The 17,838-nt window shown below is 32.3% G+C and overlaps 1 protein-coding gene across 1 annotated transcript in view; it reads left to right on the top strand.

Moving 5' to 3' along the window:
• Window positions 1-264: 264 nt before the first annotated feature.
• Window positions 265-17,838, top strand: part of AMPdeam (AMP deaminase) — a 105,195-nt gene continuing 87,621 nt past the window's right edge. The window contains exon 1 of the mRNA XM_075302135.1: window positions 265-1,459. Coding sequence (XP_075158250.1) covers window positions 1,357-1,459 — 103 coding nt within the window. The 5' untranslated portion in view covers window positions 265-1,356. The remainder of the gene's footprint in view (window positions 1,460-17,838) is intronic.

The following is a 17,838-nucleotide window of genomic DNA, read 5'->3' as shown; positions in this document are numbered from 1 at the left end:
ATAAATAATATGCAACTGTGTTGTTATTAAAAATATATATAAAATAGCAAACCAAGTGTTGCTTTAACCATTTTGATGGCCAACTTTAAAAAACGTAAATATCATCCAATATCAACCTCCCATGTTTGGGGCAACTACATTACAAATAGCAACACTGGTTGGCTCAATGGAGACTCTCACAATGGCCTTCTCTCTCAATTGCCATCTGCAATTTAATAGCAAGCGCATAAGCAGATATGAGTTTAGTATATTTTGAACAGTTGACACAAAGGTTCAGGAAAAGAGAGCGCAACAATTAAAGTAGCAGATACAGAAGCAACATATTAACATTTTTTTATGAAATAAAAATAAATAAAAAACAAGACAATATTTTGATTAAAAAAACGAGAATTATTATAAAAAAATAATTAAACTTAAACTTCTGAACGATTTATGATTAAAACCAAAAATATATTTTTATAAAGACACACAAAGGAAATAAACCAAAAACGCACAAAAGAACAACAACAAAATACAAAGTAATTTTCTTACAATTTCTAAAAAAAATCCATATACCTTCTCACTTATGACCATATGTTTGTATGTATATCACATATAGTTGTTGTTGTTGTGCCCACTTCTTTTGCCGTAATCGTATCTAAAAGTTCGTTGTTTTCGTAGTTACTTTTACAGCAAAGTCCGGAAAATACGAAAAAACGGTCAATCATCATCGTGTGCCACAAGAGTGAATTGTATCTTTGGGCGTGTGTTTGTGTGTGTGATTGTAAGAAACAACATCATCAATCGGCGGCATCCTAGCCACTTCTAAACAAACATTCATACTAACATAGTTAAACGACTGCAGCACTACATCGTCATTCACATTTCTTCTTACATTTTTTCTTTTGTTTTTGTTGTTTGCTGCGTATTCATTGCTTTCAAAAGTGTAAACGTCGGCATTCGGCGGCATTTGTATAAAGCAACAAAAAAGTCACTCTTTCAAGCTTTCAAGTGTGTGAGGGAGTGTTGAAGAGTACGAGAAGTGTGTTGAAGAGGTGAAGTGATTGGGCGATTGCATTATTTTGTCAGTGTGTGTCAGTCGAGTAACACAACACAACAGTTGAGTAGTGTTTACCATCATAAAATACACGTTTATTTTGGTGAATATAAAAAAACAAGAAGTACGAGTGTGCCTCAGTTTCTGGGTGTTCTTTTTTAAGTACGTATCCAAAAATTGAATTCTATAGAATAGAAATAACAACAAACGATTGTGAAAAGAAATAACAACAACACTAACAAAAACGTCACATCACAAAGCCAACAAAAGAGTAGATCTCAATTTAAATTTTTGAAAAAAATAAACAACGCTTTGGTGAGATGCAAAGCTATGCCGACGAATGCTTTCGAAGCTATGGCTTCGACACCCATATGGAAATGGACATGAATGGCGATGGACAAAATATTGCAAAATCGAAATCAAGTAAGTTCGTTATATGCACTTAAAATTTATGATATTTTGATATGAAAACTTCCTGCAATGGGTTTAAATTTCTTCTACGACTGAAAAAAACATATGTTGGGATATCTCAAATACGTAAAAAGTTAGGGATTGCTGCTATGATTTGTGCAGTCGTGAACGTTGGATCTAATTTGCTAATGTGATACTGAAAATTTAGTAAAATTTTTCTAACAGTAGTAGCTAAACAATACAAATTCACTTATCGAAATGATAGGCTACACTGAAAAAATAAAATGAAATTTAATAGTACTTAAAATCTTAGACCAAATTTTACACAATATTAAGGTCCAATTTCTTGAAAATACTGGCATTTTAATTAAAAGGAAAAATCTGAAAAATTCGTTTGTAAAATAATGACAATTAAGCGAAATTTTTTGTATTTTATATGCTACTATTTACAATATTTTTATACCCTCCACCATAGGATGGGGGTATATTAACTTTGTCATTCCGTTTGTAACACATCGAAATATTGCTCTAAGACTCCATAAAGTATATATATTCTGGGTCGTGGTGAAATTCTGAGTCGATTTGAGCATGTCCGTCTGTTGAAATCACGCTAACTTCCGAACGAAATAAGCTATCGACTTGAAACTTGGCGCAAGTAGTTGTTATTGATGTAGGTCGGATGGTATTGCAAATGAGCCATATCGGTCCACTTTTACGTATAGCCCCCATATAAACGGACCCCCAAATTTAGCTTGCAGATCCTCTAAGAGAAGCAAATTTAATCCGATCCCGCTGAAATTTGGTACATGGTGTTAGCATATGGTCTCTAACAACCATGCAAAAATTGGTCCACATCGGTCAATAATTATATATAGCCCCCATATAAACCGATCCCCCGATTTGGCTTGCGAAGCCTCTAAGAGAGGCAAATTTCATCCGATCCTGCTAAAATTTGGTACATGGTGTAAGTATATGGTCTCTAACAACTATGCAGAAATTGGTCCACATCGGTCCATAATTATATATAGCCCCAATATAAACCGATCACCAGTTTTGACCTCCGGAGCCTGTTGAAGGAGCACAATTCATCCGATCCGGTTCAAATTTGGAACGTGGTGTTAGTATATGGCTGCTAACAACCATACCAAAATTGGTCCATATCGGTCCATAATCATGGTTGCCACTCGAGCCAAAAATAATCTACCAAAATTTTATTTCTATAGAAAATTTTGTTAAAATTTTATTTCTATAGAAAATTTTTTCAAAATTTCGTTTCAATAGAAAAATTTGCCAAAACTTTATTTCTATAGAAAATTTTGTCAAAATTTTATTTCTATAGAAAATTTTGTCAAAATTTTATTTCTAAAGAAAATTTTGTCAAATTTTATTTCTACAGAAAATTTTGTTAAAATTTTATTTCTATAGAAAATTTTGTTAAAATTTTATTTCTATAGAAAATTTTGTCAAAATTTTATTTCTAAAGAAAATATTGTCAAAATTTTATTTCTATAGAAAATTTTGTTAAAATTTTATTTCTATAGAAAATTTTGTCAAAATTTTATTTTTATAGAAAATTTTGTCAAAATTTTATTTCTATAGAAAATTTTGTTAAAATTTTATTTCTATAGAAAATTTTGTTAAAATTTCATTTTTATAGAAAATTTTGTCAAATGTTATTTCTTTACAAAATTTTGTCAAACTGAATTATATACGTATTTAATAGATCGTTTTTTATTTGATATATACCATGTATGGACTTACATACAATTTAGAAGACGGTGTTAGGAGGTTTAAGATACCTTGCCATCGGCATGCGTTACCGCAACTTAAGTAATTCGATTGTGGATGGCAGTGTTTAGAAGAAGTTTCTACGCAATCCATGGTGGAGGGTACATAAGCTTCGGGCTGGCCGAACTTACGGCCGTATATACTTGTTTCTACTCACAAAAGCCAATATAAACTTAAAGTAAATAAAAAAATTATTGGCAGCACATTTCAATTATTTTCAATTAAAAATTTCATTGAAGTTGAAAACGTAATCAAATAAAAAATTAACTGATAAATTAAATTTTCAATAAAATTAAAAAAAAAATATTAAACATTTTATTATTTTAATTAAAATAGTAACTACGTTCGGGTTTTCCACCAAAAATTCCACAATAAAAGTTCAAAACTTTTTTATTTTTATCCAATTTTGTCAAATCCTGGATGGTAAATTTTTAAAGAAATTTATTGTGGACAATTTCATTTTTAGTAACCGTGGAAAAAAACTGTTCTTCGGCTTGAAAACCGAACTTAGTACATACCTTAAAGGAAGAATAATTATAAATTAATAAATAAATAAATAATTGATTATTTCAACTTACTTTTTTTTTTAATTTTCGACCAAAAATCAATTAAATTTTTAATGGACCAATTAAAAAAATAGCTGAAAAAGCCGTAAGAAATCAATCTATTTATTAATCTTTTTTATTTTTACTTCTAATCAATTCTGTCATAGTGAAGTTAAAATAACGACCGTCTTTGAGAGGAAATTTTTGGAAATGCTTTTAAAGATGTGCCTTTAGGAAAACTTCCAAAATTGTTTGCGGGAATAGAAAAATTTCATTTTTATTTTTTTTACAATAAAAATATGTTAGTGTACTTAGCCTACACTAAAACAAATTACTTGGATGCAAATATTTCCCCCTTTTTTAAGGATGGTTTTGATTCAAAGCTAAAAAGCAGCCTCTTTAAATTTTTGGTCCTAAACCTTAATTTACATAATCTTTCACAAAAGGTTAATGGTTTTGTTTTAGTGTACACAAAAAGTACAAACAATTTGCAAAAGTGACGATTTATTTTTCTACACAGTCTCATTTTAATTGGAAATAACAGGTTGGCTGATAAGTCCCCGGTCTAACAAAGAAAAACACATTTTTTTTGTCAAAATTCGTTTTTATTATTCAACATAGTTCCCTTCAAGAGCGATACAACGATTACAACGACCTTCCAATTTTTTGATACCATTTTGGTAGTACTCCTTCGGTTTTGCCTCAAAATAGGCCTCAGTTTCGGCAATTACCTCTTCATTGCAGCCAAATTTTTTCCCTGCGAGCATCCTTTGAGGTCTGAGAACAAGAAAAAGTCGCTGGGGGCCAGATCTGGAGAATACGGTGGATGGGGAAGCAATTCGAAGCCCAATTCATGAATTTTTGCCATCGTTCTCAATGACTTGTGGTACGGTGCTTTGTCTTGGTGGAACAACACTTTTTCTTCTTCATATGAGGCCGTTTTACCGCTATTTCGACCCTCAAACGCTCCAATAACGCCATATAATAGTCACTGTTGATAGTTTTTCCCTTCTCAAGATAATCGGTAAAAAATTATTCCATGCGCATCCCAAAAAACAGAGGCCATTACTTTGCAAGCGGACTTTTGAGTCTTTCCACGCTTCGGAGACGGTTCACCGGTCGCTGTCCACTCAACCGACTTTCGATTGGACTCAGGAGTGTAGTGATGGAGCCATGTTTCATCCATTGTCACATATCGACGGAAAAACTCGGGTGTATTACGAGTTAACAGCTGCAAACACCGCTCAGAATCATCAACACGTTGTTGTTTTTGGTCAAATGTGAGCTCGCGCGGCACCCAGTTTGCACAGAGCTTCCGCATATCCAAATATTGATGAATGATATGACCAACACGTTCCTTTGATATCTTTAAGGCCTCTGCTATCTCGATCAACTTCATTTTACGATCATTCAAAACCATTTGTGGATTTTTTTGATGCTTTCGTCGGTAACCACCTCTTTCGGGCGTCCACTGCGTTCACCGTCCTCCGTGCTCATTTCACCACACGTGAATTTTGCATACAAATCAATTATTGTTGATTTCCCTGGGACAGAGTCCGGAAACTCATTATCAACCCAAGTTTTTGCTTCCACCGTATTTTTTCCCTTCAGAAAACAGTATTTTATCAAAACACGAAATTGCTTTTTTTCCATTTTTTTCACAATAACAAAAGTTGCTTCACAAAAGACGCTCTGTCTCACAAACTAATTGACTTACAGACGTCAAATTTTGACACGAATCATTTGAAGCCAACCTTCAAATGATTCGTGTCAAAATTTACTATATAAAAATAATATGCATTTAATACTAGCGACGCCATCTATGTGTCAGACCGGGGACTTATCAGCCAACCTGGTACTTCTCCCAATGATACTTCAGTTGGTTAAATCCCATGAAAATGCGTTTTTTTCGAATCCTGCAATACAAGTCACCGAGGTGGCGATTATCTCCATTTGTCGGGTATTTGTGCCTTGTAAGAATATGTTTTGTTTCGGAAGACAAAGGAGTGGCACTGGATGAAATCGGAAAATTCAGCGTCGAATCGACAATTTTTTTATTTTTTGATTTTTTTTTAAGATTTATTACGATCTCACCACTTTCCCTTCTAGAACAGAGTGCAACACAAAAATTCAAAAAAAAAAAAAACAAAAAAAAAAAAATACTTAAGTCAGCCGACTCGATGAGAGGGGAAAAGCAATTTCTGGATTTTGCTAGTTTGGTTGCCGTCCGATTTTTATGAGTCTCTAAAGTTTTTCGCCAAATTCGATTTTGAGCACTTTTTTGCAATTTTTACATAACCATATTTCGAAAAATGCTGTGAATTTTTTCTTCACCACTGTGCTATCACAAAGGACTGAATAGACTAAGTGATCCTGATATATCAGACTGCCACCTAACATAACCCAACCTAACCTTCATGCCAAAAACCGGAAAAGTGTCGAAAAAAAACACTTTTATCACTGATTTTTCGTCTTTCGACTACAGATCTTTAACTATTGAAAACTTTACCAAACAATTAAGAGAAGAGATGTAACCTATAAAATTATGAACAACTTTCTAGTACATATGTTACTAATTTTATACGATCACTCCTTGGTCGTACAGTTAGTAACGAACAGTTTGTTTATTGTTATGCTTTATTATTTGATAAATATTTAAATTTTTGGACAAATACAAGACATATTCTTAATATTTTGTTTATGAACAGCAAAACTAAAACATAGCATATAATATTTGCTTTTTTTTAGCAAACTATTGCTGCTTTTTGAGGACAGTTTTCTGCTGTTTCTACAAACAAATTCCTTTCGGTGTATACTTTCTGTATTTTATAGTACCCATCTACTAAATTACTAATAATAACCTGTCAGCACAGTGTTTAGATATGCTACAGAATGAAATACCTTTCTTAATTCAATGGAATTATTTAATAATACTATGAATCATAAGAACGATGTTGGTAGTTAAGGGGATTTTTTTTTATTTGAATTTTATTTAATTGTGAAATTAAAAGAGAATATTTCTCTTGCTAATACTAATGTGAAGCCCATAAACCTGATGTATAAGAATTTTAGATTAAATTATTGTGGAAGTTTATATTTTCGATTGAATAAATATGACAATTGAGTTTTTAGCATTGATAAAAATAAAAATTAACGGATAATCTAATCTAAACGCCTTTTACTCATAATAAATTTCCCTTTGAAGTTATATTGTGATATGCTACCAAAATCACCTAGCAAAAATTTTAATGTTGACCAAATTATGGTCGTCAACGAAAACCTAGCCCACGCTTCAAGCACCAATTATCAATTAAATAAGCATCATGTACGAAACCATATGGTCAAGAATTTAGATGAAACGATAGACCGAAATGACACAAATTAAATGAAATTAGCCTGTAGTGATATAAATATAGACTTAAAAAAAATATAGACTTAAGACCATAGATGATGCTTACATTTGAGGATTCAAAATATCAACTACATTAACCCTTATCCTGTACTAGCGGGTCAAAATTGCCCAAAACCAATTTTTTATAAGAATTTTATTCTAAAGAACTAGTTAAGTTTAAAGCTCTTTTTGGCTGAGCCCTATAAAAAAAGTTCCAAAACAATATATGAATAAATTTATATTGCGCAAATTTTACCCACTAATACAATATGCGTTATTTTTTTAAGTACAGGATAAGGGTTACGACAATGCTACTTTGAAATAAATACAGTAAGCAAAAAAAAAGTTAAACACCAATTTGAAATAAATTGTGAAACGATATGAAAAATATGAAGTAAAGTTTTAATTTAAGTTATACACGCAAAAAAATAATTCTTTCCTCCCAAACGAAATTTTAGACAAACAAAGTTCGTTTCTCATTTGCTTTTCGTTGAAACGAAGTGTATTTGGAAGAAAAGTATATTCTTTTTGTGATAAACGTTTATTCTTTTCCAGGATGTAATAACAATTTCATAAAGACTAACTCAAAAAAAAATTTTTCTGGCTAATTGCATTTTCCCTCACATCTTTCTCACTTCCACGAAGTTTTTTATTTCTTAGCACCTTTTTCTGTAATACAAGCAATGTAGAAGAAATTATACGATTTTATAAATTTTAAATTTTTTTACCTTTCGCCTGGACGGAGAATCAAACCGCGGACCATGCAATTTGTAAGCCAACACACTATCCACTGAGCTATGTAGCCGTTATAGTCATCAATAGACAATTACCCATATAAGTTATATTTATATAGCATAGCTTGCGGCGCCCACGAGCCGATTAAACAAAGTTTATTTAACAGAAAAATACATTTAGTTGGGCACCGTGGTGCAGTGGTTGCTACGTCCGACTTGCATGCCAAGGGTCGTGGGTTCGATCCCCGCTTCGACCAAAGTTTTTTTTACATATATTCCAGAGATGGTCGAAAGATTCCGAAAAAATGTTCAACATTACATTCTACTATATTAAATTTTACTATGAACTTTAAAATGTGTCTTATTAAAGACCTAAAGTCAGAAAAGAACAGTGTTTGAGATAAACGAAATGGACTGTGTTTTTGGTTCAAAAATAACTTTTTTTATTGAAAAAATAAAAATTTTGTACCAAATGAATTTTTTTGGTGATAAAAGTGTATACTTTTCGAAGCAATTCAAAAAACTCTAACAAAAGAAAAACGTTTTCGGTACACGTTTTCCAAACGTTTTTTTTCTTTGCGTGTAATAAATATATATTTACATCATATTTTTTATAACGTTTAAAGAAAACTTCTTAGACATAGTTATTTTTTTTTTTAACTTATTAAAGAAAATTTCTTAGTTTGATGGAAAAATATATATATATATAATTCTGAGTCGATCTAAGCATGTCCGTCCGTCCGTCTGTTGAAATCACGCTAACTTCCGAACGAAACAAGCTATCGATTTCAAACTTAGCACAAGTAGTTGTTATTGATGTAGGTCGGATGGTATTGCAAATGGGCCATATCGGTCCGCTTTTACGTATAGCCCCCATATAAACGGACCCTCAGATTTGGTTTACGGAGCCCATGCAAAAATTGGTCCACATCGGTCCATAATTATATTTGGCCCCTATATAAACCGATCCCCAGATTTGGCTTGCGGAGCCTCAAAGAGAAGCAAATTTCATCAGACCTTGCTGAAATTTGGTAAATGGTGTTGGTATATGGTCTTTGACAACCATGCAAAAATTGGTCCACATCGGTCCATAATTATATATAGCCCCCATATAAACCGATCCCCATATTTGGCTTGCGGAGCCAATCACACAAAAATTGGTCCATATCGGTTCATAATCATGGTTGCCACTTGAGCCAAAAATAATCTACCAAAATTTAATTTCTATAGAAAATTTTTTCAAACTTTTATTTCTATGGAAAATTTTGTCAAAATTTTATTTCTATAGAAAATTTTGTTAAAATTTTATTCGGTCATAATCATGGTTGTCACTCGAGCCAAAAATAATCTACCAAAATTTTATTTCTATAGAAAATTTTGTTAAAATGTTATTTCTATAGAAAATTTTTGTTAAAATTTTATTTCTATAGAAAATTTTGTCAAAATTTTATTTCTATAGAAAATTTTGTCAAAATTTTATTTCTATAGAAAATTTTGTTAAAATTTTATTTCTATAGAAAATTTTGTTAAAATTTTATTTCTATAGAAAATTTTGTTAAAATTTTATTTCTATAGAAAATTTTGTTAAAATTTTATTTCTTTAGAAAACTTTGTCAACTGAATTATAACGTATTTAATCGGTCTTTTTTGATTTAATATATACAACGTATAGACTTACTTACTATTCAGAAGACGGTATTAGGAGGTTTTAAGATATCTTGCCATCGGCAAGCGTTACTGCAACTCAAGTAATTCGATTGTGGATGGCAGTGTTTAGAAGAAGTTTTTACGCAATCCATGGTAGAGGGTACACATGGTAGAGGGTACTTCGGTCTAGCCGAACTTACGGCCGTATATACTTGTTTTTTTTTATTTGAATATTGAATATTGACCCAATATGAAAGATTATGCAACTTAAATTTTAGGACTTGCAACTTATACAATATTAAGCACAAGTCTATTTAAGATAAAGAAATTTTACTTAAATGAAAGTTAATAATCCTTTCTTTAAAAAGTTTTTAATTAAATATAGACACGAATATTTGAATTTTGCGACCGTTAAAGTCGTATGTCTTTAAAACAAGTTAAATTTTCCGTAAAACCCAAACATTTTTAAGATAAAGAAATTTTACTTAAATGAAAGTTACTTATTTTTTCTTTAAATTTTTTTAAAATTAAATTTAGGACAAAATGTCATTACAGTAAATGAAAAAAAAATACTACGTACTGAAAAAAAAAATAATATGGACCTAACATGAAAGATTATGTAACCTAAATTTTAGTACTAGCAATTTACACATTATTAAGAACAAATTTCTTGAAAAAAAAAACGAATTTTATTATTTTTTCATTAAATGTTGAACACGAATCTTTGAAGTTTACCTTCCCCCCTTAAAATTATATGGAGGCTATACCAAAACATGGATCGATACTCACCATTTTTGGCACACCGTTTTATGGTCCTAAAATACCTCTAGATTTCCAATATCATGCAAATTGGATAAAATTGCGGTTTCTAGAAAACCAAGGAGTTAAATCGGGAGATCGTTCTTACGGGGACTATAGTAAAATATGTACCGTTTTCGGCGCACCTCTTTATTGTCATACAATACCTCTAGATTTCCAATTTCAGGCAAATTGGATAAAAACTACGGTTTCTTTAAGCCCAAGAAATAAAATTTGGAGATCGGTCTATATGGGGGATATATCAAAGCATGGACCTATACTCACCATTTTTGGCATACCTTTTTGTGGTCCTAAAATACCTCTAGATTTGGATAAAAACTACGGATTCTATAAGCCAAGACCCTAAGTCGGGAGGTCGGTTTATATGGGGATTATATTAAAACTACACACAAAAAAAATTTCACGAAAATTTTTCCAATTAAAATTTTAATTGAGTTTTAAAAAATATTCAATTAAAAATTTAATTGATTCAACAATTTTTTAATTGAAACAAAAATCAATCACAAAAATAATAGTATCTATTAAATTTTAAATAGGATCAATTAACTTTTTAATTGACCTTCAATTAATTTTTTAATTGATACTATCATTTCTGTGATTGAATTAAAAATTTAAAATTAATTGGATCAATTAATTTCGTGATTGAATCAGAAAAAATTTTTTGTGTGTAGAGAAATTGTCGTGACTCACAAAAATTTTCGTGACTCACTCGTGAGTCACGCTGATGATAACGGCGTGAGTGTGCGTGAGCGTGATTAACCAACCAAATGTCGTGCGTGAGCGTGAGTCACGAAAATAATATCTCCGTGAGTGTGCGTGAGTAACGAATTTTGGAAAAACACGCTCACGAAAATAATCCCGCTTAGGAACATAAAATGCTTACGAGTTCAATTCATTTATAATTTTAGTGACATCCTAAGTGTTAACAGTTTTATAACGCTCTCGATTTTAATCATACTCATATTTTCAGTCAGGCTCTATAGGTAAATCACTCATAAAATTATTCGTGAGTCACGAGGTTTTTCGTGAGTCACGACATTTAAAAGATATTCGTACGTGAGTGTGCGTGAGTACAAGTTTTCTTTTCGTGAGCGTACGTGAGCGTGAGTCCTACCAAAAATATCGTGCGTGAGTGTGCGTGTGAATAAGATTTCTCCGTCGTGAGTGTGCGTGAGCGGACCGATATAGCCCATCTTTCATTCGAACTTGACCTGCCTGCAAACAAAAAACGAATCTGTGCCAAATTTCAGTATAATAGCGCCATTATTGAAAGCTGTAGCGTGAGTACAACAGACAGACAGACGGACATGGTTATATCGTCAAGAATATATATACTCGTATACTTTTTATAGTCGGAAATCAATATTTCAATGTGTTACAAACGAAATGACAAACTTATTATAACCCATCACCATTCTATGATGGTGGGTATAAAAAAATAATAAAATATAGGCTAAGGCTTATTTTAAGGATTTTGAATTTTTGGTTATAAGTTTTATATATTTATTATTTTTTTTTTAATTAAGAACGCATTTGTTATAAGTATCTTTTATTATGGAAAATCCGGGCTAGATATCGTCTTAAAATCTAGATATCTTCTTAAAATCCACATCTTTGGCTCTGAATCGATATAAAAACCCTGAGTGGAAGGTCAACATCTTTCGATGCAAGAAAATATTTGTTTTGAGTGCATTGAAAACAAAGAAACCGAAATACTCGTACCACTGCTCGGGTACATATCCAAATTATGTGATAATCGAAAAAAAAAAAATTTCAAAAAATTAGCAAACGAGTTGCCAGCAGGATTATTTGGCCACCGCGGTGCAATGGTTAGCATGCCCGCCTTGCATACACAATGTCGTGGGTTCGATTCCTGCTTCGACCGAACACCAAAAGTTTTTCAGCGGTGGATTATCCCACCTCAGTAATGCTGGTGACATTTCTGAGGATTTTCAAAAAATTAGCAAACGAGTTGCCAGTAGGATTATTTGGCAAAAATTAAGGGAGCCACCGTAGTGCAATGGTTAGCATGCCCGCCTTGCATACACAAGGTCGTGGGTTCGATTCCTGCTTCGACCGAACACCAAAAGTTTTTCAGCGTTGGATTATCCCACCTCAGTAATGCTGGTGACATTTCTGAGGATTTTCAAAAAATTAGCAAACGAGTTGCCAGTAGGATTATTTGGCAAAAATTAAGGGAGCCACCGTGGTGCAATGGTTAGCATGCCCGCCTTGCATACACAAGGTCGTGGGTTCGATTCCTGCTTCGACCGAACACCAATGTAATTTGGAAAGGAGTTCCCTTGTCATTGAGCTTAACATGGAATCGGGCAGCCCTCAGTGTTAAGAGAGAAGTTCACCAATGTGGTATCACAATGGACTGAATAGTCTAAGTGACCCTGATACATCGGGCTGCCACCTAACCTAACCTAAGGGAAAATATCTGTAGAAATCTCTTTTCTCAACAATCATAAAATTTTAGATAGTGACCTTAATAAAATCATGTTATTCTGTTCTTCTAATATGATCCAAATTGCAATGTTTCGTTCTTAATTCGTTATTGTACATTCCAAGTGCATTCAACTGTGAAATATGCATGTTTAGTCAATATCTTCGAAGCACAAACAAAAAACCTTTCGATACACAATTATCTTGTTACGGATAATTTATTTAAGCATTCTTCTTAACAATACTAGAACGATATTTAGATAATGATTTACGATAAATGTCTATGCTGTTAAGCTAACGGTAGAAGTATGATAGAGAGAGAGAGGAGGGAGCAGAAACGACGCAATGACGCATTAGGTCATTGCTCTAAAAAATTGCTTCTCAAATTGAATCTCATTGCAGTTGAGAGCCTTATTTGTTGGCCCATTTGTGTTTGATAAACACAAAGAACCAGAGAATGTGTGAATTTTGTCGGTAACAAAGACCATTGGTTTTTTTTGGCGGTGCCTTACTTATATATGGATTGCATTCCAATGTTCGTTTTGCTGGCTTTTGTTGTCTATGGAACAAAAGAGATCATAGCAAACTTGCAGATGGGGTTAAGGTGGGTACACTACGTGATAATGTGTATATGCATTTGAATATTGCCTAGCCGTATATGTGTCACATCCATTAAAACAACAAAAATCGATTCTGAACTTTCTTTCAAACCATTGTAGTTATGTTGATGGTCGTGTATGTCCTATGTAAAATAAAAGTATATGTAAATGGGTTCCTTCTATTATAACAACATATTTTGCGTGAAAATTGACATACCAAAAATATACCCACATATTGTATACAAAGATTAGCGCAGAGTAACGAATCGCAAGTAATTCTTTTAGCATTGCCTCCCAGAAAAAAAACTTGTGAAAAGCTCTTGTGCCTTACTCCCAGAAAATAATAATTGGAAATAATTACTGCCTTCGGTTACCAAACACCATTTTTTCATGAGAATTATTATAAAGAATACCACAAGTCGGAAAAGGGTAGAACAATATGACAACCCGTTTAGCAGTCTCAGACCACTGAAATGGTCACTTGTGGTACTGATTTTTTATACCCCCATACCATGAGCCTCTACACGCAGAGAAGAAACATGATTGTCACGATCATATTCGAAGAGCAAAATAATATAATGGAAACTTTTTTCCAGGAGCAGTTTGGAAATATCTGTATAACTTTTTTGGAAAATACTCTTATCGCGATGTAATATATCCACTATGAGCTAAACACGTTTGCTGTGTCGACGAATTATTTTCCAAATTCTGTCAAACATTTCACCAGTTTGACCGTACCATAAGAATATCGATATAGTGATATCGATATGTTCCCATTTCAACACAATGTTGCCCGTAATAATGGTAATACTAGTTTACACCGAAAATGGACATTTGATGAGAGGTGACTTTTCTTATGTATTTTGATCTGCTGAACTCGAAAAAAATGTAAAAAAAAATTTATGGAAGAGTTTAAGATATCCCGTTATTTGTATCTCGATTTAGAAATATCCGATTATATCGTTGTTGATACTTAAATGTATTCAGATGACGAATAATCGTGTATAATTGGATCTGTGATAGGTTAAGGGGTTAAAAAAATATATAAATTTAAGCCCACTATAATCCGACATTTCTAACTCGAGATATAATTTGTTTAGTGAAAATTTCAGGGGGGTTTGATGACAGATATTTTCCCAAGCAGATCAGTTCAACCAGTACCCTTCCCACAGATAAATGTAAAGATTTTACCTATAAAGACTAGATCAGATTCTGAATTTTTTGTTTGAGTTTTAGAGGAATCATAAACATATCTTGTAAGTGTGCAAGAAAATGATGAAATAACGCCTTGATTTGAATCATATACACTATGTTATGGGTTCTAAATGCCAGTATATTTTCAATTTGTGGCAAATCGTATAAAAACTACAATTTCTAGAAACCCTAGGAGTTAAATCGGGAGTTCGGTGTAATGGGGGCTATACAAAAACATGGTAGGATACACACAGTATTCAGCACATTTAATTGTAGTTCTAGAATCTATCCCACATCGGAGGGCTGGTTTATAAGGGGGCTATATCAAAAACTGTTCCGATACTCAATATATTTGGCACACCTTTTTATGGTCCTAGAATACCTCTAGATTTCCAATTTCAGGCAAATTGGATAAATACTACGGATTCTAGAAGCCCAAGAAGTAAAATCGGGAGATCGGTCTATCGGCTATATCAAATCATGGTTCGATAATCACCATTCTCGGCACATCTCTTTATTTTCCTAGAATACCTCTAGATTTCCAATTTTAGGCAAATTGGGTAAAAACTACGGATTCTAGAAGCCCAAGAGGTAAAATCGGGAGATCGGTCTATATGAGGGCTGTATCAAAACATGGAACGATAATCACCATTTTCGGCACATCTCTTTATTTATCTAGAATACCTCTACATTTCCAATTTCAGGCAAATTGGATAAAAAGTACGGATTCTAGAAGCCTAAGAAATAAAATCGGCAGATCGGTCTATATGGGGGCTATATATAAAAACATGGACCGGTACTCAGCATTTTCGACACACGTCTTTATGGTCCTAGAATACCTCTAGATTTCCAATTTCAGGCAAATCGGATAGAAAATACACTTTCTAGACGCCCAAGAAGCAAAATCGGGAAATCGGTCCATATGGGCGCTATACCAAAAGATGGACCGATAGGCACCATTTTCGGCACACTTTTTGATGGTCCTAAAATACCTCTAGATTTCCAATTTCAGACAAATTGGATAAAAACTACAGTTTTTATAATCCCAAGACCCCAAATCGGGAGGTCGGTTTATATGGGGACTATATCAAAACTTGGACCGATATAGTCCATCTTCGAAATTTAACTTGCCTGCAAACAAAAGACGAATCTGTGCCAAATTTCAGGACGATAGCGCCATTATTGAAGGCTGTAGCGTGATTACAACAGACAGACAGACGGACATGCTTATATCGTCTTAGAATTTCTCCCTGATCAAGAGTATATATACTTTAAATAGTCGGAAATCGATATTTCGATGTGTTACAAACGGAATGACAAACTTATTATACCCCCGACACCATTCTACAATCAAAAAAAGTTTACTTGGATTAAACGATTTTGATCTTCCTTTAACGATTTTGGTATTGATTCCGAGCCAAAGATTCGGTTTCATTAAAATAAAGACATTTTTTAGCGACCTATCTGGCTTTAAGTCTAGGAGCAATAAAATTAAAATTAAGATAGAGATTCTATTTATCGAATTTTCATTCACTCTTTGCGGTATATTCATAAAGCTATTCATGCACAAACAAATGACACCTTAAAAATCCAAATTATAACGGATACATCAACGTACAAAATGTTTTCCTAATTCCAAAACAGCTTTAAACCAAATATGCTAAATCTTCAAAATAAGTCTTAGCCTATATTTGAAGTGTTTTTATCTTAAACCTAAAGTTTCAATATTTCAGTTAATTTAAGGACAATTTCTTTAAATAAAAAATGTTTTTCTTTACTTTAAGGAAAATTAGCCTTAGTTCAAAGACGTTAACGGAGGGACGCAAATTTACAAAATTTGGGTCCTAAATTTTATGAAAAAAAATTTTGAATTATTTGAATTATTTTAATTAAAATTTCATTATTTTAAAGAAATTTGTCCTTAATATTTTGTAAATTTCGCATCCTAAAATTTAGGTTGCGAAATCTTTAATATCACGCAAATACTTTTTTCAGTGTACACTGAAAAAAATATTGTCCTGAGGTCAACGATTTCATGTCTTTAAAATACGAATGTAAATTTTGCTTAGCATATAAGACGCATTTATCTAATATAAAGTGTTTTTCCTTGTCCAAAAGTCAATAAACTTTCCAATGCAGTCATATTGTCCTTATAATTAAGTGCTTTGACTTATAAATGGGTATGATAACATGAAAGAAAAAATTTTTGGGCTAAGGTAAATTTGACTTTAATAATTCAGAAAAATTCTTTAAAATTAATGAAATTGTCTTTAAATTTGTTGTCTTTTTGCATCTTGACTACAAAGCAAAATATCGTTCAAATATAGGACATGTTTTTCAAGACTTTATTTTAAAGACATTTTTTACTTGAAACATGGCATAATTTCTACTGGAAGTCGAGCCTGAATTTGGAAAATAAAGTTGTCCTTAACTCGGTTTTAAAGGACTTTGATAGCATATTAAGAAAAAAAAGCTGAAAAAACGGAAAATTTTAAATGTGCTTCCTAGAAGCAAGTACACCAAACCCAAATTTAAAAGAGAATTGTGTCTTAAAAGTATCCTTACTTGTATTCTCCGCTTCTTTGGCTCGGAATCAATACCAAAATTGTTAAAGTAAAGAAAAAATCTTTGGAACCGGGCACGTTTTTTTCAGTGTATTGTGGTGGGTATACACATTTTTATTTTGTAAACTAGTGTAATTTTGTAAACTAGTGTACTACCACCAAAATTGCTTAACTCCTCCACTCTAAGTTGACGATCAAGACACAAGTTTCACAATACCACTAATTTAGTGGTTCCGATCCTACTATAGATTTTTCTTAATAAATTTTGTTATCAAATTGAAAATAATTTCTTCCATTTTATATATTTTTGTTTTCACCATGCATGAAGCATGTAAGGAAATATTCCAATATATGTATAAAAATCTTAATAGCAAATGCCAAAAATGAGAAAAACATTAACGGTATAATTGTGTCATACAGTTGAATGAACTAAAACAACAAAAAAATCAAATTACTGGCCAAATTCCAAAAATACTCGATGTGAAGGTGACTGCAAAGATTTTCTGAAAAAGGAATACAAAGAAATACCACTTAGCGTGTGCGCATCATCCTGGTTACAAAAACAAAAAAAAAAACAAAAAATAAATATAGTCTAATAAGAATTTGTCGCATATGTTATACTGTTATGCCAATATTATACTGTATGCCAATATTTCACATTT

This window comes from Haematobia irritans, chromosome 3, assembly GCF_050003625.1.
Source record: "Haematobia irritans isolate KBUSLIRL chromosome 3, ASM5000362v1, whole genome shotgun sequence".
Lineage (NCBI taxonomy): Eukaryota > Metazoa > Arthropoda > Insecta > Diptera > Muscidae > Haematobia > Haematobia irritans.
Note: the sequence above shows the minus strand (reverse complement) of the source record. Positions and strands in the feature narration are given on the sequence as shown.